The sequence below is a fragment of the Ceratotherium simum genome, chromosome 38, assembly GCF_057802395.1.
Source record: "Ceratotherium simum simum isolate JZ-2026a chromosome 38, ASM5780239v1, whole genome shotgun sequence".
Lineage (NCBI taxonomy): Eukaryota > Metazoa > Chordata > Mammalia > Perissodactyla > Rhinocerotidae > Ceratotherium > Ceratotherium simum.
Window position 1 is genome coordinate 17,448,928 of NC_141937.1, and position 23,499 is coordinate 17,472,426.

The 23,499-nt window shown below is 43.7% G+C and overlaps 1 protein-coding gene across 2 annotated transcripts; it reads left to right on the forward strand.

Moving 5' to 3' along the window:
* The first annotated feature begins 196 nt into the window (after nt 1–196).
* Nucleotides 197–20,605, forward strand: ABRACL (ABRA C-terminal like). Of its 2 annotated transcripts, none has more exons than XM_004442096.3 (3): nt 197–344; nt 12,276–12,342; nt 20,014–20,605. In XM_004442096.3, the coding sequence occupies exons 2-3, from the start codon at nt 12,282–12,284 to the stop codon at nt 20,196–20,198; spliced, it is 246 nt and encodes an 81-aa protein (XP_004442153.1). In that variant the 5' UTR covers nt 197–344; nt 12,276–12,281; the 3' UTR covers nt 20,199–20,605. The 2 variants fall into 2 exon arrangements, with proteins under 2 accessions (XP_004442153.1, XP_087281289.1); XM_087425163.1 differs by having other exon boundaries at nt 227–348.
* The last annotated feature ends 2,894 nt before the right edge of the window (nt 20,606–23,499 follow it).

Consider the following 23,499-nt stretch of genomic DNA (forward strand, 5'->3'; position numbering starts at 1 on the left):
TCTGAGGAGCGCCAAAGAAAGGTGGCCAATTGTAGTAGCTCTGGGTCGGTTTTCCTAGAAGCCTCGGGCGCCGCGACACCTGTCTGGAGTCGGCCCCCTGGTGGGGCGTCTCCTCCCCTGAGTCTCCTGCTCATAGGCTTTTCCCTGGAGAGTGGGCGGCCCCTTGCCTGAGCGCAGAAACTCTTCCTACGTCCGCCCCTCCTCCTCCCCCTGCTCACCAGCCCTTCTCTTTGCCTCAGTCACTTCCTTCCTCAGCCTCTTCCTCCCTAGTGCGCTGGAGAGGATAGCCGGGTTGGCACCGACGTGCACCAGTTTTTCATCGGAAAAGAAAAGGAGGCGGAGAAGTGAGTGAGTCCCCGGGGAAGATGTGGCCAGGTGTAAAGGATGGACCTGGGCAGCCGGCGGAGGCGCAGCAGCCGGGGGAATCGCGGGCGGGGGTTGAGGAGCCTCGGCCCGGAGCGCGCTCAGCTCAGCGGAGGTTATCGCCGGCCCGGGGCGGAGCCGGTGCCCGGGGAGCGGCGTGCGCCCCGCGGCCCCACCTCGCCCGCGGACTTCGGCGCTCGGCTCACGTGACCTTTGCCGGCCGGGGGCGGACCGGGAAGCGAGCGGGATGTCACGATTTTTCCCGCCGGGCAGCGTGTCTGCTTGGCACTTGGCTGGGGCTCGGGAGCCGATTCTGCAAACCTGTGCAGGGGAGGGCTGGGGTGAGGGGAGAGCCCCCCGAGGCACTGGGTGGCGCCCTCTCCGGCGCAGGCGGTGGGCGCGGCTCTGTGCGCTCCAGGGTGCATGTGGGGTGGGTGATGGGAGGGGACGGGAGGGGACCCTAGGGGCTCGTGGAGCCCCCGGCCGGGTGTGTTTCTGTGGCCGGTTGGGGCGCTCGTCTGGCGGCGCGGGCGCGGGACTTGTCCAGACAAAGGCTTCCTGGACGCGGGCCTTCCCGGGAGGTCGCCCCGGGCCCGCCGTGCCACCCGGAACGGGGGCCGAGCCCCGCGCTCCCCAGCTCTGCCCCGGGGCCTTGGTGACCCTGAGACGTGCAGGGGATCCGTTCCGGGAAAGCTCCCCAACTTGGAGCCAGAATGACCAAATATGGAGTGTGTGCGCGCCGGCGAGGAAGCAGGAAGGACCGGGCATCCTTTGACCCGCTCCAGCTGCTAGTCAGCGACACGAAGGAGGGCCGGGAAAGGTGGCCGCCCTGGTGGGAGAGCTGGCTCCTGCTCCCGAACGCCCCCACTCCAGTAGGCTTTGTTCTTTGAACATTAGGAACTCTCTATATAATGCCTCCAAACTTGAAAAAAATAACGATAGGGGCGTCCTTAAATCTGTTCTTCAGTGTCTATTGATGGTGGAGCATTTCAGCGCGTTCCGCTTCCTTCGTGCTTCCCACGCGCGGTGCCTAGTCCGTCACAGGCAGAGGGCCCCAGAAGCATCTGCCGGCCCCCCATCGAGCCTCCTGTGGACGAGCTCTTTCTTCCCCTTGGACTTGCTCTGCTTATGGTCTCTCCTCGTTGTTCGTGATGTTGCTGTCACTCCAGTCCCAGGCTTCTGTCCTTGTAAAATGTCCTGGGCCTTCCCATAACAATGAGTATTTTCCCCGTTGTCCCACTAAATAATAGATAAATCATGCCAAATGATCTGTACGTCAGCAATAGTTTCTAAGCCTGTTATTTTCCTACTTGTAGGGGCCTGGGCAGGGAGCCTTTTCGCTTTATAATTGTTCTGCCTTAGTATTCAGGATGTAATATTTCAAACAAACACAACTCACTATTATATTTAGTACAGTTTGTATAATAACCACCAAAAGAAAAAAGAAAAAACAAAGCCAGAATGATGTGGTAGAAACAGCATTTAATTGTGGGAGTCCCTCTGAAGCAGTTTCATAATCCATAGAATGGGGATAAATACTTCGCAAGGTGCTTAGGATTACATGAATTAACATAGATAAGGAATCTCATGTGAAATTAATTATAAAGAAATGCTGGTTGCCTTCCCTTCTTAAAATTGGATGAACATACATCTGCTTAATGTGATGAGGGTAGTCCCCCCTCCATAATAGTGGGATTTCCTATTTGAGTCTCCTTATTAAAGGAAAGCTGTGTCTCAAGTGTGCTGCCGGTGGTAGTTGGAAGGAGTGGAGAGTCATGTTAAAGAGATACATTTTCAGGGTAGGAGGAAATCGGAATCTGAGACTAGGCGAGACCGGAATCCCCTTGGATGTTTCATTCTCCTTCTATCCAGTGTGGGCTAATTTCCTCATCAGCCCTCAGGGATCCGTGCTACTTCTGCGTTAATGCTTCCAGTCACAGGGTGCAAACTTTAGTCATTGTTAGGCAGTTTTGATGGTTAGATAAATTTTTTATTATATGGCTCCCAAATCTGCCTTTCTGTTACGTCTATCCATCCTACCCAATCAAGCAACTCAAAAGGAGACTATTCACATAAGTACAGAAAAGGAGTTTTAATTTTTAAAAAATAGTGCCAGGTCTTCTCTAGGCTAATTATATGGGTCGAGATTCTTTGGAGTGCAGGTGACAGAAATTCAATCAATCCAGCACAAGCAGAGCCAGGAAAGATAGACTGATTCATGGAACTGGAAAGTCTGGGGTCATATACAGTCTCAATCATTGTTATGTGGCTGGACTTTTCTTTGTGTTAGCTTTATTCCTGGCAAGCTCTTTCCATGTGGTAGCCATTTACATCAGGGCTATAAACCTACATCTTAGAACCCAGTAGGAAAGTGTTGTTTTACTAGTAGTTCTGGCAGAATCCCTGGGCTGAACCCATTGTTCAGGATAGGATCACTTCCTTATGCCCCAAACGAGTTCTTCTGGCTCTAAACCATTCTTGGAGTCCAGGGTGAGCCTCTACTCCAGATACATGGGTTTAGAGTGAGGAAGGAAAGGCTGGTGCCAGAATGGGGAAAGGGCTCCGGGCAGGCAAAAATGACACCTGTCCCCCACCCTGCCATTAACAGGTTTTTTCTACCATTATTCTCATGGCATGTTTTTCAGTTGTGTCCTCTGGGTGTATTTTAGCTTTTCAGTGTCTCTTAAACAATGTCTTGAATTGAATATAATATTACAATTTCACCGACACAAGGTTCCTACTAAAAATTTTTTTTTTTTAATTTATTGCAGTAACATTGGTTTATACCATTGTATAAATTTCAGGTGTACATCATTATACTTCTATTTCTGCATAGATTACATCATGTTCACCACCCAAATACTAATTATAACCCATCACCACACACATGTGCTGAATTATCCCTTTCGCCCTCCCCCCTCCCCCCTTCCCCTCTGGTAACCACCAATCCAATCTCTGTCTCTATGTGTTTGTTTATTGTTGTTATTATCTACTACTTAATGAGGGAAATCATACGGTATTTGCCCTTCTCCCTCTGACTTATTTTGCTTTGCATAATACCCTCAATGTCCATCCATGTTGTCACAAATGGCTGGATTTCATCGTTTCTTATGGCTGAGTAGTATTCCATTGTGTATATATACCACATCTTTATCCATTCAGCCCTTGATGGGCACTTAGGTTGCTTCCAAGTCTTGGCTATTGTGAATAACGCTGCAATGAACACAGGGGTGCATGTATCTTTATGCAATGGTGTTTTCAAGTTTTTTGGATAAATACCCAGCAGTGGAATAGCTGGATCATATGGTAGTTCTATCCTTGATTTTTTGAGGAATTTCCATACTGTTTTCCATAGTGGCTGCACCAGTTTGCACTCACACCAGCAGTGTATGAGAGTTCCCTTCTCTCCACATCCTCTCCAACATATGTTGTTTCCTTTCTTGTTAATTATAGCCATTCTGACGGGCGTGAGGTGATATCTCATTGTAGTTTTGATTTGCATTTCCCTGATAGTTAATGATTTTGAACATCTTTTCATGTGTCTGTTGGCCATCTGTATATCTTCTTTGGAGAAATGTCTGTTAGGTCTTTTGCCCATTTTTTAATTGGGTTGTTAGTTTTTTTGGTGTTGCGATGCATGAGTTCTTTATATATTTTGGAGATTAAGCCCTTATCAGATGTATGGTTTGCAAATATCTTCTCCCAATTGTTAGGTTGTCTTTTCGTTTTGTTGATGGTTTCTTTTGCTGTGCAGAAGCTTTTTAGTTTGATGTAGTCCCATTTGTTTATTTTTTCTATTGTTTCTCTTGCCCGGTCAGACATGGTGCTTGAAAATATGTTGCTAAGACCGATGTCGAAGAGCGTACTGCCTATGTTTTCTTCTAGAAGTTTCATAGTTTCAGGTCTTACATTCAAGTCTTTAATCCATTTGGAGTTAATTTTTGTGTATGGTGTAAGGTAAGGGTCTACTTTCATTTTTTTGCATGTGGCTGTCCAGTTTTCCCAGCACCATTTGTTGAAGAGACTTTCTTTTCTCCATTGTATGTTCTTGGCTCGTTTGTCAAAGATTAGCTGTCCATAGATGTGTGGGTTTATTTCTGGGCTTTCGATTCTATTCCATTGATCTGTGTGTCTGTTTTTGTGCCAGTACCATGCTGTTTTGGTTACTATAGCTTTGTAGTATATTTTGAAATCAGGGAGTGTGATACCTCCAGCTTTGTTCTTTTTTCTCAGGATTCCTTTAGCTATTCGGGGTCTTTTGTTGTTCCATATAAATTTTAGGATTCTTTGTTCTATTTCTGTGAAAAATGTTGTTGGAACTTGGATAGGGATTGCATTGAATCTATAGATTGCTTTAGGAAGTATGGACATCTTAACTATGTTAATTCTTCCAATCCAAGAGCACGGAATATCTTTCCATTTCTTTGTGTCGTCTTCAATTTCTTTTAGCATTGTTTTATAGTTTTCGGTGTACACATCTTTCACCGCTTTGGTTAAGTTTATTCCTGGGTATTTTATTCTTTTTTTTGCAGTTGTAAATGGGATGGTATTCTTAATTTCTCTTTCTGCTACTTCATTGTTAGTGTATAGAAATGCAACTGATTTTTGTATGTTGGTTTTGCATCCTGCAACTTTACCATATTCATTTATTACTTCTAAAAGTTTTCTGGTGGATTCCTTAGGGTTTTCTATATATAAAATCATGTCTTCTGCAAATAGTGACAGTTTCACTTCTTCCTTTCCAATTTGGATCCCTTTTATTTCTTTCTCTTGCCTGATTGCTCTGGCTAGGACTTCCAGTACTATGTTAAATAGGAGTGGTGAGAGTGGGCATCCTTGTCTGCTTCCTGTTCTTAAAGGGATAGCTTTCAGTTTTTCACCATTGAGGATGATATTAGCTATGGGTTTCTCATATATGGTCTTTATTATGTTGAGGTACTTTCCTTCTATACCCATTTTATTCAGAGTTTTTATCATAAATGGATGCTGGATCTTGTCAGATGCTTTTTCTGCATCTATTGAGATGACCATGTGATTTTTATTCTTCATTTTATTAATGTGGTGTATCACGTTGATTGATTTGCGAATGTTAAACCATCCCTGCATACCTGGAATAAATCCCACTTGATCATGGTGTATAATCTTTTTAACGTATTGTTGTATGCGATTTGCTAGTATTTTGTTGAGGATATTTGCATCGATGTTCATCAGTGATATTGGCCTGTAGTTTTCTTTTTTTGTGTTGTCCTTGTCTCGTTTTGGTATCAGAGTAATGTTGGCTTCGTAGAATGAGTTAGGGAGCTTCCCCCCCTCCTCAATTTTTTGGAAGAGTTTGAAAAGGATAGGTATTCAGTCTTCTTTGAATGTTTGGTAGAATTCACCAGGGAAGCCGTCTGGTCCTGGACTTTTATTTTTGGGGAGGTTTTTGATTACTGTTTAGATTTCCTTACTGGTGATTGGTCTATTCAGATTCTCTACTTCTTCTTGATCCAGTTTTGGAAGGTTGTATGATTCTAAGAATTTATCCATTTCTTCCAGATTGTCGAATTGGTTGACATATAGCTTTTCATAGTATTCTCTTATAATCTTTTATATCTCTGAGGTGTCTGTTGTAATTTCTCCTCTTTCCTTTCTGATTTTACTTATTTGTGCCTTCTCTCTTTTTTTCTTGGTGAGTCTAGCTAAAGGTTTGTCAATTTTGTTGATCTTTTCAAAGAACCAGCTCTTGGTTTTATTAATTTTTTCTATTGTTTTTTTGGTCTCTATTTCATTTATTTCTGCTCTGATTTTTATGATTTCCCTTGTTCTACTGATTTTGGGCTTTGTTTGTTCTTCATTTTCCAGTTCCTTTAGGTGCATTGTTAGATTGTTTATTTGAGATTTTTCTTGTTTGTTGAGATAGGCCTGTATCGCTATAAACTTCCCTCTTAGAACCGCTTTTGCTGTATCCCATAAATTCTGGCATGTTGTATTTTCATTTTCATTTGTCTCCAGGTATTTTTTGATTTCTTCTTTGATTTCTTCGTTGACCCAGTCATTGTTCAGTAGCATTTTGTTTAATCTCCATGTATTTGTGGCTTTTCCAATTTTCTTCCTATAGTTGATTTCCAGTTTCATACCGTTGTGGTCCGAAAAGATGCTTGGTATTATTTCAGTCTTCTTAAATTTATGGAGACTTGTTTTGTGGCCTAATATGTGATCAATCCTGGAGAATGTTCCATGTGCATTTGAAAGGAACGTGTATTCTTCGGTTTTTGGATGGAATGCTCTGTATATATCTACTAGGTCCATCTGTTCTAGTGTGTCATTTAAGGCCAATGTTTCCTTATTAATCTTCTGTTTGGATGATCTATCCGTTGGTGTAAGTGGAGTGTTAAAGTCCCCTGCTATTACTGTGTTACTGTCTATTTCTGTTTTTATGTCTGTTAATAATTGCTTTATATATTTAGGTGCACCTACATTGGGTGCGTAGATATTTACAAGTGTTATATCCTCTTGTTGGATTGTTCCCTTGATTGTTATGTAATGCCCTTGTCTCTTTTTACAGTTTTTGTTTTAAAGTCTATTTTGTCTGATATGAGTACTGCTACCCCAGCTTTCTTTTCATTGTCATTTGTGTGGAGTATCTTTTTCCATCCCTTCACTTTCAGTTTGTGAGTGTCTTTAGGCCTGAAGTGTGTCTCTTGTATGCAGCATATATATGGGTCTTGGTTTTTTATCCAGTCAGCCACCCTATGCCTTTTAATTGGAGCATTTAGTCCATTGACGTTTAAAGTAGCTATTGATAAGTATGTACTCACTGCCATTTTTTAACTTTTGTTTTTTTTCTCAGTGTTTTAGTAGTCCTTCTCTGTTCCTTTCTCCTTCTATACAGAATTGATAGTCTCTTTAGTTTGACCTCTATCTGAAAGCTCTACTCTAACTCCCCTCCTCCCTCCTTTTATGTTTTTGATATCATATCTAACCTCATTTTTGTGCATTTGTATCCATTACATTCTTATCATGGAAATAGATAATTTTTCCTATTTCTGGTCTTCTCTTTTTCCCTTAAATCAGTCCCTTTAACATTTCTTATAGCACTGGTTTCTTGTTGACGAACTCCTTTAGTTTTTGCTTGTCTGGGAAATTTTTTATCTCTCCTTCCATGTTGAATGATAACCTTGCTGGGTAGAGTATTCTTGGCTGTAAGTTTTTCCCTTTTAGCACTTTAAATATATCATGCCACTCTCTTCTAGCCTGTAAGGTTTCTGCTGAGAAGTCAGCTGATAGCCTTATGGGGTTTCCTTTATATGTAACTTGTCTTTCTCTTGTGGCTTTTAGGATTCTCTCTTTATCTTTAATTCTGGACATTTTGATTATGATGTGTCTTGGTGTGGGCCTCTTTGGGTTTATCTTGTTTGGGGCTCTCTGTCCTTCCTGTACCTGGATATCAGTCTCCTTCCTTAGGTTAGGGAAGTTTTCATCTATTATTTCTTGAAATAGATTCTCTGCCCCTTTGTCTCGCTCTTCTCCTTCCGGGACACCTATAACACGGATGTTAGTGTGCTTGATGTTGTCCCAGAGGTCCCTTAGACTGTCCTCACTCTTTTTAATTCTTTTCTCTTTTACCTGTTCAGCTTGGGTAATTTCTTCTAGTCTTTCGTCCAGCTTGCAGATCCGTTCTTCTGTATCCTCTACTCTGCTTTTGAGTCCCTCTAGTGAATTTTTCATTTCCAGTATTGTATTCTTCATTTCTGATTGGTTCTTTTTTATATCTTCCATTTCTTTCTTGCCATTCTCACTGAGTTCATCTGTTCTTCTCCTCAGATCAGTGAGCATCCTTAACACTCTTTGTTTGAACTCTCTGTCAGGTAGGTTGCTCATTTCTGCTTCACTTAGTTCCTTTTCTGGGGTTTTGTCCTGTTCCCTTACTTGGAATGTATTCCTTTGCCTCCTCATTTTGCCTCTTTCCCTGTGCTTGTGTCTACGTATTAGGTAGGTCAGCTACGTCTCCTGCTCTTGGATAGGTGACCTTATGTAAGTGATGCCTTAGGAGGCTTCCAGTGTGCTTCCCTCAGTTCTCAATGTTCCAGGGGTGGCCCCTATGTGGGCTACGTGTGTCCTTCTATTGTGGCCTATTAGCTCTCCCTATAGGCACCCAGGGAGGCTGAGTTATGCTCCTGGCCAGCTGTTGTAATGCTCAGCTGCTTGTAGTTGTTGTGGGCCCTTCAGTCTCTTTATCAGGTGTGGGGAGCCCCAGCACAGTTGGCTGCAAGTTCTAATACCACATTTGTGTTGCAGTATTTCTTTTAAGTGAGTAGGCCCCCAGCGTGGCAGGTTGTTAGGCTCAGGGCCTTACAATTGCTATAAGTCTCCAGCCTTTAGGTCTCTTGTCAGTTCTCTGAGGATTGCAGCTGGGTGGGGCTGGCCTCAGGCACAGGAGCACCCAATTGTTTCAGGCTTTGGAAGGTGGGGCAAACCCCCTATGTGGGTCTTTGAGAAGCAAAGTCTTCTGCAGCTGACAAGCCTTGCCACTCACAGGTCCACACACACAGTCAACACAGTCCTGCCCCGTGTGCGTGCCCCGACCTCCCGAAGCAGACCCAGTCTCTCCACGGCGGGAGCCCCACACACTCCACCACCACCCCACACTCTCCACCCGCTTCTTGTGCACACCCTGCCCTGCTGAAGTTGGCTCAGTTGCCAGGCTGCAGAGAATCCAGTCACCAATCTATGCAGGCCCACGAGTTGCCCCAGGGCTTGTTGTTGGGTGGGGCCAGTCTCTAGGGTGGGCTGCCTGCCCTGGCTGAGCTGGATTAAATTGGTGCTCTAGCGGGTGGGGCAGACCCTGGGCTAGCAGGCCTCAGGGAGAACTCCTATGGCGTCTGTGTCAGCACGCCCACACCAGGCCACAACAATGGCTGCCACCAATGTCCCAGTCCCTGGAGAGGTCTCACCCCTCACCGAGATGCACTCAGGGCCTATTAGGTGAGTCTCTTTTCACCACAGCACTGTGCACTTTTCTTTCTGGTGATTTTAGGTTGCTTTCTGAAAGGGGTGAGTTTGCACGTGGGCCCTTTAAGAGCCAGTTTTAATTTCTTTGTGAACCAGCTTTTCTGGGGGTATTCCCCAATGTTTTAGTAGCAGGCAAAGTCAGATATTATGCCAATCGTCTCGATTGTGCTGGGTCCACAAAATGCCCCCAGCAGGGGCGCTCCCTGGCTCAGGGCCCCGCGCCTCCAGGGAGGCTGCGTACCTGTGGGCTGCTCCCTGGCGGCCGTGAAGCTGGCGGCTTGTGAAGGCAGCGTTTTTCCTCTCCAGAAGGGAGTTTCTGCCTCTTCCACTTCGATTAGGATTGTCCGTTGTTGCAGGAGTTCCTCTTATCCAGTTTTCAGTTCTGTCTCGGGTAATTTTTCCACCAGTAGTTGTAAATTGGCTGTGTCCACGGGAGGAGGTGAGTTCCGAGTCTGCCTATGCCGCCATCTTGACTTTAATCCCCTACTAAAATTTTTGATATTGTGTTTTATGTAGATGCATTAATCTAAGATGTTGCATTTTATTGCAATACAAGCTTCTTAAATTATAATATTCACACAAATCATGTAGCCGATGGCAGTGGTGGTATTAATTGTTAGCTGATAGAAAATCTGGGGTCCTAATCAATATCATTTAAACAGAGATGTCATTCTTATTTTTAAAAGCTACTAGGAATTAGTTAATATGTCTGAATAAAGTTGTCTCTTCCAAATCATTACCCGAAAGTAAACTGTATACACAACTTCACTTCTTTAGTCCCTTATAGGATTTGGAAAACTTATGATTTGAAAACCGACTGAATTGAAGCACATTCTGCCTAGTTGTTCGTATTTTCTGACCCCCCCCCCCGTTGTTTTCACTGTAAATTACTGCCTTCTTATGGAAATGCTTCTTCCTTTACTTCTTCCACCCAACATGGTTGGGGTTCTCTCATCCACCTCCCCCTGCGCTTTCCTGTTTCTGGCTGGTGTTTCTCTCCTCTCACTTCTGGTGAGTGATTGCCAGGCCCCTTTACCTTCCTTTTTCTGTCTCTGACTCCTCTCTACGCTCCAGTGGCATCAACAGCTCTGCAGCAACTCCCATGGGTGGACTGCACCCCTTCTCATGCCTCTGCTCGTTTTTCAGTCCGTGAAGCCAATATTTATTGAATCTCTATTCTTGGTGCCAGATGTAGTCCAGTAGTGAGAGCATTCCAGTCAGATTCCCGCATAGAAGAGCTCCCTATCTCATGGTGAAAGCTAAGAAATTGGTAATTCCAATCAAGGGAAATGAAGAGGGTGCGCAGTGCTCTGGGAGCCCACAGTGGGGGAGCTCTCCCACTCCAGCATGTCACAGAAGGCTTCCTGGAGGAACTTACATCTAAGCTGGGACTGGATGTGTGGGAATTAGTCTCAAGGAGGAATAGTGATAGTCTGGGTCGAAGACACAGTATGTGTGAAGGCTGGAGGTGAGAAAGCGAGGGGCATTTGAGGAATAAAATGAAGCCCCATGCAGCTGCAGCCTGGAGATCAAGCGGGTAGAGTGGAGGAGGCTGGAACGGTGGGCAGCACCCAGCCCGTGGAGGACCTAGTGAGCAGAGCCGGGTTGTACTGGACACTGTCCAGGGAAGGACACAGTGCCCCTGCAGGAGACCCAGAAGTCATCATTGCACTGACCTGGGGTATTAAAATTCCCTTTGTATGGATCTGCCTTCCCCCCTGGACTGCAGGCTTCCGGACGGGAGGGAGTGGGTCGGTTTATCTTGGTACCCCCAGCTCCTAACTTAGGCCTGCCCCAAGTGTGCTGCACTTGCTCATTTGCTTCTGCATCTGCTCTTCTCCGTGCATAGAACACCCTTTCCCAGCTGTCTCCCTGGTCCTCTCCTCCCCGCTGACCTCCATGAAACCTTCTGTGGCTTCCTCCTTTCTGCTCCCATAAAGCCTTGGACCCACCACTCACAGAGTGCTGTCACATAGCTGTTCATTCCAGGCCTTTCTCTCCTTCTGGACTGTGTGTTCCCTGAGGGCAGGTCCTGTGTCCCTCACCTTTGTATTTTTATTGGTGAGCAGAGCACCATGAAGAGGACAGGCTTAGAATTAAAAGTGGGTGCAAGGAAAAAATGGCTGCATTCTCCCCATTCTGAAACCAAACTCAGTGGGTTCATCTCTTGGTGAGTGCAGAGCGGAAAAGCACAACCAAGGCAGAAGTAGGTGAAGAAACAGGTTTATTGCTTGCTCAAGCAACGGAGAACACCTGGGATATTTCCCAGTGCAGTGTCTCCCTGAGCTCAGTGCAGGGCTCCCCCTCTCGATACACGACGGAGCAGAGGATAACAGGTTTCTTTGTAACAACTGGGCTCATTTCTAGCGCATGCTAGCAGGTAAATATACTACTACATACATCACATGATCTGAAAATGGCTGCTTTGACCCTTCCAGAGGAGGAGAATTTAAGATGCTAATGAGTTTAAGGTAACTTTAGGACGCTTGGAGCTGGAACATTTTGCAGGGGTTTTGCTGCAAATGTGTGAGTTTCTCTACAAAAGAGCAACATTTGCAAAACAGGGATATCAATTTCTGTAAAACAGAACACATAGTTTCTTCTTGTCTGAAAAACATTTGGCAGACCGTGTTAGTTATTGATCAGATCCTCAGTAACCCTTTCTTTGCCTGGCTCACTGGTTATCAATGGTCTCTGTATTGTAAGAGTGAGGTTAGCCCAGAGGGGCAGTTCTAAAGATAGAGGGAAAATAGAGGTACTCTAGTGCCTTGTGCATCACACAAGTATTTTTAGGAAGAGGGGCGTGGTCAATTAATAATGAAAAATGCTACATGAAATAAAGGATTTTGGATTTGTCAAGCTGTGCTTAATGGACTGTAGAAATTGTAATAATACAGACTTATTTTTTCCTCTCTCAGGCAGCAATGAATGTGGATCACGAGGTTAACCTCTTAGTGGAGGAAATTCATCGTCTGGGTTCAAAAAGTAAGTATTATAACACAGATACAGTATTTCTTCTGAGTTTAGCTCAGAGCAGGTAGGATCAACTTCTTTGGGAGAAGCCTGTGAATGGGGTCACCCAGGGCTTCAGGCCACAGTTATGGCAGCTCTGCCCTCGGTCCCAGTCATAACTGCCCTCACCCTTGAAGTGGTATCTGGGGACACAGAGCTATTGGGGTATAATGTTTGATGCAAAGAATGGTTTAGATATTTCATTACTCTTTGAAAGGAAAGAAATTGCTATGCTTCTGTAATCAGGCTGCATTGAAGTCTGGTAATTGAATCATGTTCTAATTTTTATTTGTCACACTATTAAAATTCATTTTTTCTGCTTTATTCTGCCACCATTTTGCAAACTTCCAAATAACTAAGGACTCAGATTGAAATTATACTAAATTGTCTTTATTTGCTCCAAATTTTTAAGTTTTGTATAATCAGGTATTTATGTACCTATAACTAAAAGAAACCATCTTTTAGGTAGTTTTTTTTTAAAGTCAGTTTTTTCTTCAGCAGTGTTTAAGCAGCTACCATGAGATCAGTGACTTGTAAAATTGGTAGTATTAGTGCCCTTTTCCGAAGCGTTCATGAAAGTAACTATTATGCTTGTAGCTTTAGGTGTCTGTACATCTCAGCAAGACATGCAAGAGTTTGGGGAGTATTTTGAAAATTGTAAGAGCAATAGACATATTCAGCAACGGCTAGGGTAATGGAACACAAAAGTTTAAAATTACATCATGTAAGTGAAAAACAGCTTTTAAAAGAACCTCATAAGAGTTGTTTTGTCATTGTAGCTTGATTCTTCTTACTTATAGCTCTGTCTGCTCGTGAATCGCAAATCATTTGAAATAACACTTGAAAATTCCATTAAGCGATTAGTATCAGATGTCCCGTCTATCAGTTTTCTATTGCTGCAGTAACGTTACCACAAACTTAGTGACATAAAACAACACATTTAACATCTTAACAGGATGTAGGGTTGGAGTCTGTCTTGGACCATTTGGACTGCTATAACAAAATACCACAGACTGGGTGGCTTACAGACAGCTGACATTTATTGCTCATAGTTCTGGAGGCTGGAAGCCTGAGATCTAGGTGCCAGCATGGGCAGGTTCAAGTCTTCTTCCGAGTGGCAGACTTTGTATCCTCACATGGTGGAAGGGGCTCTGGAGAGCTTTGCAGCCTCTTTTATAAGGCGTTAATCCTTATGACTCATGACTTTTATGTTCTTACACCTTCGTGACGTTAGCATTTCCCAAAGGCCCTACGTACTAATATTGATACCAAACCAAGTGGGCTCGCCTCTTGCTGAGTTAAATAAGACTCTATACCAGTGGAAGTTGTCTCACAAAGTAAAGTGTATTTGCAGCAAATAGGAGGCCATGAGGAATCACTTCGAAAGTCATGGTGTCCCCGAACAAAGCAGAACAGGGACTTTTATTTGTTTGGGTAATGAATATTCAAAAGGGAGAGGCAAGTATTCACTTGCACAGGCTCAGTTGGAGAACATGCTTCCACATAATGAGGCCTAAGCTCCTCCTGGAGAAATCTGTGCATTAAAAACAAGGCAAAGGTCATGGGCATAGCTCTTGGGGTGAGGCTTGGTCAGTTTCAGGATGGCTGGTGGTTACATCTCCTTAATATACAAAAGGAAAAGAAACAACTTGGAAAAACAGTTAATTACTTCCAAACCCGCCTTAGAGTTTCTCGAGGCCCCTAGTTGGTGACAATATCATCACCTTTCGTGGTTAGGATTTCAACATATGAAGTTGGGGAGGGATACAAACACTCAGACCATAGTAGAGTCTGCTAAGGGTCTCCCGAGGCTAAAATCAAGGTGATGGCAAGGTGCATTCCTTTCTGGAGGCTCTAGAGAATCTGTTTCCTAGCTTTTTTTCTAGCTTCTAGAGGCAACCTGCCTCCCTTGACTCCTGGCCCCTTTCTCCATCAAAGCTGGCGAGAGCTGGTTGAGTGCTCACATTGCATCCCCCTGACCTCCTCCTCTGCCTCCCTCTTCCACTTTTAAGGACACTTGTGATTACATTGGGCTCCCCCAGATAGTCCAGGATAATCTCCCTATTTCAGGGTCCTTAATTTAATCACACCTGCAGAGTCCCATTTGCCTTGTAAGGTAACGTATTCATGGGTCCTGGGGATTAGGACATGAATATCTTTGGGGCCATTATTCTTCCTATAACCTCCCCTTTTTGATTTTCTCTAGTCACTATTTCTACATCAGACTTGAGTCATCATTGCTGAAATATATCAAGAAAAGATAAACCAGGCATAGAAAAGTTGGTGTGGACTCAAGCACCAACTGAGTTTAATCATATGATCAGTTATTGTTTGTTGAGCATCTCTATATGCCAAGCACTATGTAGGGACAAGTGACATCGGGTGTTCCTGTTCCTCAAGGATCTTACTACTTAGTTGAGAAAAATAGATTAAAAATTTAGGAGGCAATTATCAGAAAAAATGTATGCTAAATTGTGAAGTGCTGACATTCAGTTCAGCATGGTCCCAGAGAGACAGATTACTGGAAGCTGTGGTAGTAAAGCCTTGACTATCAGGTAAAACTTGGAAGTGTAGGGCAGGTCAGTTTAGGAGGAAATGCATGAGCTGAATTTGGGAGGTTCGTTGAGAACCCTGAGGAGACAGTAGAGGATGTAATTTACTTAGTGCCCCAGTCAGACCAAGGATCAGTGTTTCCTAACCCCGTTTTTCTCCCACCCACCTCACCACACCCGCTAGATGGAAGTTTGGTGAGTCTTTTTTTTTTTTTTTTTTTGTGAGGAAGATCAGCCCTGAGCTAACATCCATGCCAATCCTCCTCTCTTTGCTGAGGAAGACCGGCTCTGAGCTAACATCTATTGCCAATCCTCCTCCTTTTTTTCCCTTTTTCTCCCCAAAGCCCCAGTAGATAGTTGCATGTCATAGTTGCACATCCTTCTAGTTGCTGTATGTGGGACACGGCCTCAGCATGGCTGGACAAGCAGTGCGTCGGTGCGCGCCCGGGATCCGAACCCCTGGCCACCAGTAGTTGAGGAGCACGAGCACTTAACTGCTAAGCCACGGGGCTGGCCCCCTAGTGAGTCTTGTTTTCAATAGCGCTGCCCCTCCCTGTGTTCATCGTTTCTACGTTCCCAATTTCTCCTGAGCCCTGTGAGGTCCTGTTACTCTTGGGAGTAGTACTCTTGTTTGCATTGTTAAAGGTATTAAAGATGTATTTCCAAAGATTTGTAGGATTTTCTTCTCTCGTAGATCTTTCTCCATGTTAGCTTAGTGTTTCTCGGTCAGATTCAATTGCATTTAAAAGCCTGCCTCTACATCCCCAGCAGTGTTATTATTCTACTAGGGCAGACTGAACCTGTGCTCCAAAATTAGCACCTTTACAAACTGGAAGACTACAAAGTAATGATGATAACTTCTTTAAAGATTTTTTTTTTTTTTTTTTTTTTAATTTATTTTATTTTTTCCCCCCAAAGCCCCAGTAGATAGTTGTATGTCATAGCTGCACATCCTTCTAGTTGCTGTATGTGGGACTCGGCCTCAGGATGGACGGAGAAGTGGTGCCTCGATGCGCACCCGGGATCCGAACCCGGGCCACCAGCATTGCAGCGCGTGCACTTAACCACCAAGCCACAGGGCCGGCCCGATAACTTCTTTAAGGATGAAAATATTCGAACACTGCCTCTTCACCAGGTCTCCCTGACTTACCTGTTTTTGATAATAGGTGACGTAGGAGTTGGAAAGTGTCTCTGGAGATATGTGATCTACTGACGTGTTATGGTTAATTATTTAAGTTGTGTCTGGAATAATTTTAACTAATCTAAGTTAAGATTTAGATTCATCATATTTAGACTAAATATGATGTATTAGCTGAAGTCAGAAATTGATGAATTTACTTTTATCTGTTTTTTTTAAATAAAACTCTTTCAAGTCTCTCATTTTTCATCCAGTGGAAAAAAATTAAGTGGATAAAGATTATTTGGAGACTTAAATTCTTTCATTCAACAAATATCTCTTGAGTGCTTCCTTTGTGCTTAAGAGCTGGAGATGTGAAAATAAACAAAACTCTGTCTCAGCCCTTGTGGGTCTCTCTAGATAGCGGGAAGACAGACAGACAAACTGGAAGCATGTATTGGGAAGTGGCTGAGAGCATGAATCCCAGCTCCTCCACATACTTGCTGTGTGACCTCGGGGACATCACTAAACTTTTCTGTGCCTTGGTTTTCTTATTTGTATAATAATAATACTCTATTTCAATGATTCAAAGACACTTTTTTCACACTTTGAAATCTCTAAAATAAAGATGTATCTCCTAATGATGTGCTGTAGTTAAATTGGCAGTTTAATTGGAACATAAAATAATTGTCCTTCTTGCAATCAATTGTATCTGCTCTTTGATGAAATGAGAATTGAGTTTTATGACTAGAAAGTGCATCGAACCATTCTAGCAACATAGCAAGTACTCAATAAATGTTAACTATTATGACTGTAACTGATGATGAGTGCTTTGATAGCTCTATCTTCAGTTTTATAAGAAGAGCTATTAACTTGACTGAGAGAATCATGGAGGACTTCTCAGAGAAGGTGACATTTGAGTCCATTCTTGAAGGAAAAGAATTTAGCTAGGGAGAGGGGTGTGGGATGCTGGGCAGATGGCTCAACGTGGGCAAAATTACCAAGGCAGGATCTCGTACGTCATCTTGGGACACAGGTTGTTCATTTTGAGTGGTTCAAAAGGTGCATGGAGCGACATGGCAGGAGACAGGTGAGAGATGAGTGCGAGGGCCAGAGGCTGAAGAGTCTTATCACTGAGGCCACAGCCTTCACTTTATTTTGAAGGTGACAATCCCATTGAAAGATTAAAGTAGAAGAATATCAATCAAGTTTGCATCTTAAAAGGTTTCATCCCCATTTTTTATTCTGCACCAACATGGAGGATGTATTGAGGGGTGAGAACGGAGAAAGGGAGGCTTGTACGGAGTCTTGAGAATCAACTCGGGCCTGGACCAAGCACTTAATTGTCCGTGGAGAGGAGAGGCCAGAGCTACAGAAGATACAAAGAAGGTGGGCTCACTCGTGAGACTGAGGGGTGAGTGGGCAGGAGAACTCCAGGAGTTCAAGGGTGCTCCAAATGTAGCGCTCAAGTTTCTGGCGTTGGTGCCTCTAAAGGATTTCACCTGAGCTCAGCATTTCCCATATGCCAGGCGCTCTCTAATTCCTTGACTTATATTCTATCTTTGAATCCTCACAACAACCCCATGAGGAGTGTTTTTACCTTCATTCTAGGGCTGAGGTCATGGCAGCTCAGAGAGCTTGGAGGACCTGCCCTGGGTAACCCAGCAGCTCCGTTTATTTCTGGAATCAGTGAAGGTTTCTTGTTGCAAACAGAGGGGCGTGCTGCTAGGAGTTTAAAAAGTGAAGAGGTCCATCTTTGCTTTCCAGGCCAAGCGTGGTCAGATTCTCTGTTTTCCTTTGCAAACTTATTTCCTTTTTCCTCTCATCTTAGATTGAAGTAAATTGGTCACTCTGGTCACTGCTCCCCCAGACACTGACTTGCTTCCCTGCGCATGAGGCTGGGCACACCCGCATTTCTCTCAGACTGAGCCCGTGATCACTGTGGGCGGGCTCGGCGTGTGCCGGGCACTGCGCCGTGTGCATTACAGCTGTGTCCGCCAACAGCCTTGTGCAGGAGCCATGAAGATCCCCATTTACAGATGAGGAAACTGAGGCTCAGGGAGCTTAAGCACATTGCCCAAGGCCAAACAGCTAGCAGGAGATTTCAGCGGAGGGTTGTCAGGTATTTAACAGGCCCCACGTTACACTCCCCTTGCAAGTCCAGAACAGGTGCCCTCCTTCACCAAGTCTTCCCTTACCCCTCTGGCCACAGTCAGTGCGCCCTACACACTGGAGGACAGGTTGAATTTCCACTCACTTGATGTCCACATACATGCAGCTTTGTGCTGTTGCTTTACTTGCTACGTGTTTATTTCTTATTTCTTCGTGGGGACCGAAGACATTTCTTCGACAGCTAGAAAATGGTTCTGTCATTCCTCTTGTCTTCCTCCAGGGCCAGCACAGTGCTGCCCTCACGTAAGGCTTCCCTCAGCCTCAAGGTGGACATTCTGGTAGGGGCGCACCAGAACTCAAGAACCCTTGGCCAAGGAGTGCTCCCCTCACCGCTGGAGCCCTCTTCTTGACAGTGGGCGCAGCTTTGGGAGGGAAGAACGTGGGGTTCTGCTGAGGACGGGGTCCGGGGCTCAGCCAGGTGGATCAAAGGAATCAGCCATCAATGGAGAGGTGTCCCAGATCACTCTTATCTCCTCATTTCCAGTTGATTGATTTTTAACCAAAGATCCATCTTTTGTTGACCTTACTTGTTTAAAAAACAGACTTTGTTTTTTTTGAGCAGTTTTAGATTTACAATAAAATCGAGAGGAAAGTGCAGAAATTTCCCATATACCTCCTACCGCCCCACATGCATAGCCTCCCCCATTATCAACTCCCCCACCAGAGTGGTACATTTTTTACAACTGACGAACCTACATGGACACATCATCATCACCCACAGTCCACAGTTCCCATTATCGTTCACTCTTGGTGTTGGACGAATTCAGAATGACATGTGTCTACCATTATAGTATCATACAGAGTATTTTCACTGCCCTAAAAATCTGTGCTCTGCCTGTTCATCTCTCTCCCCACCCCAACCACTGCAAGCCGCTGATCTTCTTACTTAGTTTTATCTTTTCCATAGGTTTGCCTTTTCCAGAATATTCTATAGTTGGAATCATACAGCATGTAGCTTTTTCAGTTTGCCTTCTTTCACTTAATATGTATTTAAGGTACCTTCATGTATTGTCGTGGCTCGATAGCTGGTTTCTTTTTAGTGTTTACCTCAGTTTTTATTTATTTATTTTTTTTTTAAGATTTTATTTATTCATTTTTTCCCCCCAAAGCCCCAGTAGATAGTTGTATGTCGTAGGTTCACATCCTTCTAGTTGCTGTACGCGGGACTCAGCCTCGGGTTGGACGGAGATGTGGTGCCTCGGGGCGCGCCCGGGATCCAAACCCGGGCTGCCAGCATCAGAGCGCACGCACTTAACCGCCAAGCCACGGAGCCGGCCCCTTACCTCAGTTTTTAACATCCATGTTAAAAACTTGCCTCCAAACTAGATAATCTAAGGATCTTGGTGAATACAGATTTCTCCATTTGTAAGGTCACCACTCCCTCCCTGGGGGTTCTGAGTGCATTCTGAACACACACTAGAGAAACGCTGCCCTTGACCCAGGGTTTCTCTTGCATTTGTTATTTTTGTTAATTCAACAACTAACATAACAATTAAAAAAGTCAAAATTCAGACAGAGAGGAACTGGTTCACAATGGTAGCACTGAAACACATTCACTTTTTGTAAATTTCTTGGTTCTCTTCCACACTTACTCCGGGTGATACTAAGGCTGGGAGGTGCATAATACATTGTATTTATTCCATCACTTTTTGGAGCTGGCAGGAGGTTACATTGAATTTATGACTATTAAATTGTAATCTTGGTTCACCTAGTTAGATGTTTATTGAAGATGATGTAAATCTGCCATACATGGGGGCGAGAAACAGACTTTGCATTGGCTAACATTGTATTTTCTCAAATTAGATGCTGATGGGAAGTTAAGTGTGAAATTTGGGGTCCTCTTCCAAGACGACAAATGTGCCAACCTCTTTGAAGCATTGGTAGGAACTCTCAAAGCTGCAAAACGAAGGAAGATTGTCACATACCCAGGAGAGCTACTTCTACAAGGTGTTCATGATGATGTTGACATTATATTGCTGCAAGATTAATGTGGTTTGCATATCTTTGTTTATTGTTATTTTTTGTTGCTGGTAAACTGGAATATTAAGTCAAAGGGCAAACATATGAACATACTTTATGTATTTTTATAGAACTTTGTAAACAAAAGGAGACTCATTTCAGAAGTCTGTCCTTTTTTATATCTTGAAAGAGAATTTATGTATGACACTGTAAAATAAATATAACCTATCATTTTTCTCAGGAATCTGGTTGGAAAATATAGGCACTGAGGCTTTTTTTAGTGTGGGTGCAAGAGTGCTTGTTTCATAAATCATTCTTAGACAATTTCTACACATACTTGACATTCTGTGAAAGCAAGAAGTAAACTGAAGACCAGCTCCCACAAGGAACGTTATAACGTTTACGTAATAAAAACATGTAACTGTCTTAAAATTGCCTTATTGCCTTATTTTGTCATTTAAGATTTATGTGCCTCTCAGAATCCAGTGTTTGCATCAAGATTAGGTAACTGCAGTAAAATTTATCACAATTTGAAGAAAAATTCTCTTCAAACTACAGAATCAAAAAGTCGGCCAGCTTAGTGGCATGGTGGTTAAGTTCGTGCGCTCTGCTTCGGTGGCCCAGGGTTCGCAGGTTTGAATCCCGGGCACAGACTGATGCATCACTCATCAAGCCATGCTGTGGCAGCATCCCACATACAAAATGGAGGAAGGTGGGCACAGATGTTAGCTCAGAACCAGTCTAACTCACACACAAAAAAAAGTAAGGATGGTTAGTGTTATGATTGGGCCCCATAAAAAGTGATGATTTTGATACCTATTATGTGCTTACCACTGAGTTAGGGGACATGCAAAAAAAGTAACCTAAAAACTTCACTTTGCAGTTGGATTGATTAGACCCACCTGAAATGGTACAGGATTGTCTCTAATTGCATGTTGCAGCCTACAGTACAGAACTGAAAATGGTACAGAATCTCAAGGAGGGTAAGATCCGGGAAAGCCATGATGGTTGGAAAAGGTACCATAGAGGCGACCGAATTTGCATGGCTGGAGCTGGTTACCCAGAGGGAAAAAGATGGGACCAGGGAGGGTGATGACAGATGATGGGACAGGTAATGGTAAGGCAGAGGGACATGGATTAGCAAGGCCTGACCTTGTGAAAGGGAGGGTGTCAGGTTGACGGGAATGTTAGAGAGAGCCAGGATTCTGATTGGATAGTTAAGGTAGAACCTGGGGAGCCAGGGAGAGGATTTGGAACAGAAATAGGAGCAGGGACGTTCCCTGAGGACAGTCATGTGGAGTGAAGGTAGCTCTAGCCCTAGTAACTAGGGTGGACCATAGAGAGTAAGCTGCAGTCAGACAAGCCAGCTGGAACGTTGCCCCAGAATCTCAGGGGTGGCGATAATGGAAAGGCACTCCAAGCATATGTTTAAGGAAACTGAATCTCTGTCATCTGTACCCTTTCTATTGTGACAGGACCCCTGTTCAAGCTAGACTAAACAACAGAATTCACTGGCACTTCCTAGTCATTGCTAAGAGGTATTGAGCACTTACTATGCTAATTGTCATATAACCCTGTGAGGTTGGTATTAATAATTATGTCCCATTTTGTAGATGAGGTAGGAGAGGCGCAGAAAAGCTGAGTAGCTTGTTCAGTTTCACCCAGCTAGAAAGTGGGCTAGTCAGGATTTTGAAGTCTGACTCATCTAACCGGCAGTTCCAGGGACGGGGTGGACTTCAGGCATGGCTGGCTCCAGAGACTCAAACAATGTTGTCAAAACTCTCTGCCTTTCCATATTGGCTCTGATGCCTTCTTTGGTTTAAACTCATTCTCTTTCTACACTAAATAGGTTTCCTGCGTATAGCTGGAAAGATACCTACGGGTAGTTGTAAACTCACCTACTCCTAGATTAGCAACCCTAGTGGAGAATTTATTATATCTAATTATGAAATCTAAGAAAGGAACTCTGATTGGCTCCACTTGCAGTGTAAACCTCCCTCTTTGATTAATAACATTTGCCAGAGGATGAGATACCTTGAGTTGACAGGCCCGGGTCATGTGTTCGTTTCTGAATGAGGACGGGGTGAGACACTGCTCCACAGCCTCACAGCAAATAGGAGAGGGAGAGTTCCCCAAAGGAGAGGATGCTGGGTACATGGGGACAACATAGGTTGACTATAGATACAAGAGACCTTGTGAAGGATGGTCCATAGGACTATGTATGTCTCAGGAAACAAGATAAATGAGGAGCAGCGATCAAATGCCACCCCCATGTGTGGCTCAGTGACAGAAAATAACTCGTTAACAGAGACGGAAATTGAGTGGAGCAGGAGGGCTAATCTTAGGGAGAGTTTCATTTGGGCACGGTGAACGTGAGGTGGTTGGAGTGGACATGTGTAGTAAGCAGGTGAAGATTTGGTTCTGGAACTCGGGATGGCTCAGGAGTATAGAGAGAGACTTGAGAATTACAGTTTGAGATTGATTTTCATCTCAATTTCGGTATATATGGATAATCATCATTTTGCCTCTTATTATCTTTAAGTTGAAATTTTAATTATCAGACACTTAGAAAACACAAAAGACACACAATCTACAGGCTCTGTAAAAGCCCGGGCTGAGAAACTGAAGCACCTTTAGAGGGAAGCAGTCAGGGAAACTCATATATATCTGATGGAATTTTTTTGAGACAAGACTGACCTAATCAGAGACTTCCTTAAGAAATCTACAGAAGTAAGTTGAAATGGTTACTCACTTTGTCACTTTGTTTAGTGTCGTCTTGGTGAGTATCAAATGAAGTTTCAAAGTTTCAAACCCATAATGATTCAGAATTTGAGAATTATCTTCCAGAAAAGATATATCCATGGGATTGTTGAGTTATTTTGAGAAAATTAACAGAATGGCATTCCTATGTACCATGACATCCATGATACAGTTTTAGATATTTTCCTTAAGATTCAAGATGGTCAATTCCTATGTAACAACTTAATGTATGAATAGTTCTTATTTGGATCATGATCTTAAAATTCAAAATCATAAATTTGACTACTTCTGAGCCAGACTCACAGTGAAAATAATCTTTCTTGGCCATAAACTGTATTCTAGTTAAGCATCTCAGTAATGGGTGCCATTGGCTAGCGGCAGGTGGGAATTAGAAATTATGAACAGTTGTACACAAACATGTCTTCATTCATGCCGCAAAAATGTATAGCATCTAATTTGCTCAAGTCACCACGCTAGGCATTAGGGATTATTAAAGCAAAGCAAAATAAGATTAAATAAAATCCAATTCCAGGCCTCAAAGAGAAACAATTTGCACAATATATGTTAAAT

Bases quoted from the DNA above. Each gene is read 5' to 3' on its own strand.
- ABRACL (XM_004442096.3), top strand. From the start codon at position 12,282: ATGAATGTGGATCACGAGGTTAACCTCTTAGTGGAGGAAATTCATCGT. The intron at 12,343-20,013 runs GTAAGTATTATA...TTCTCAAATTAG, and splicing joins TCATCGTCTGGGTTCAAAAA to ATGCTGATGGGAAGTTAAGT.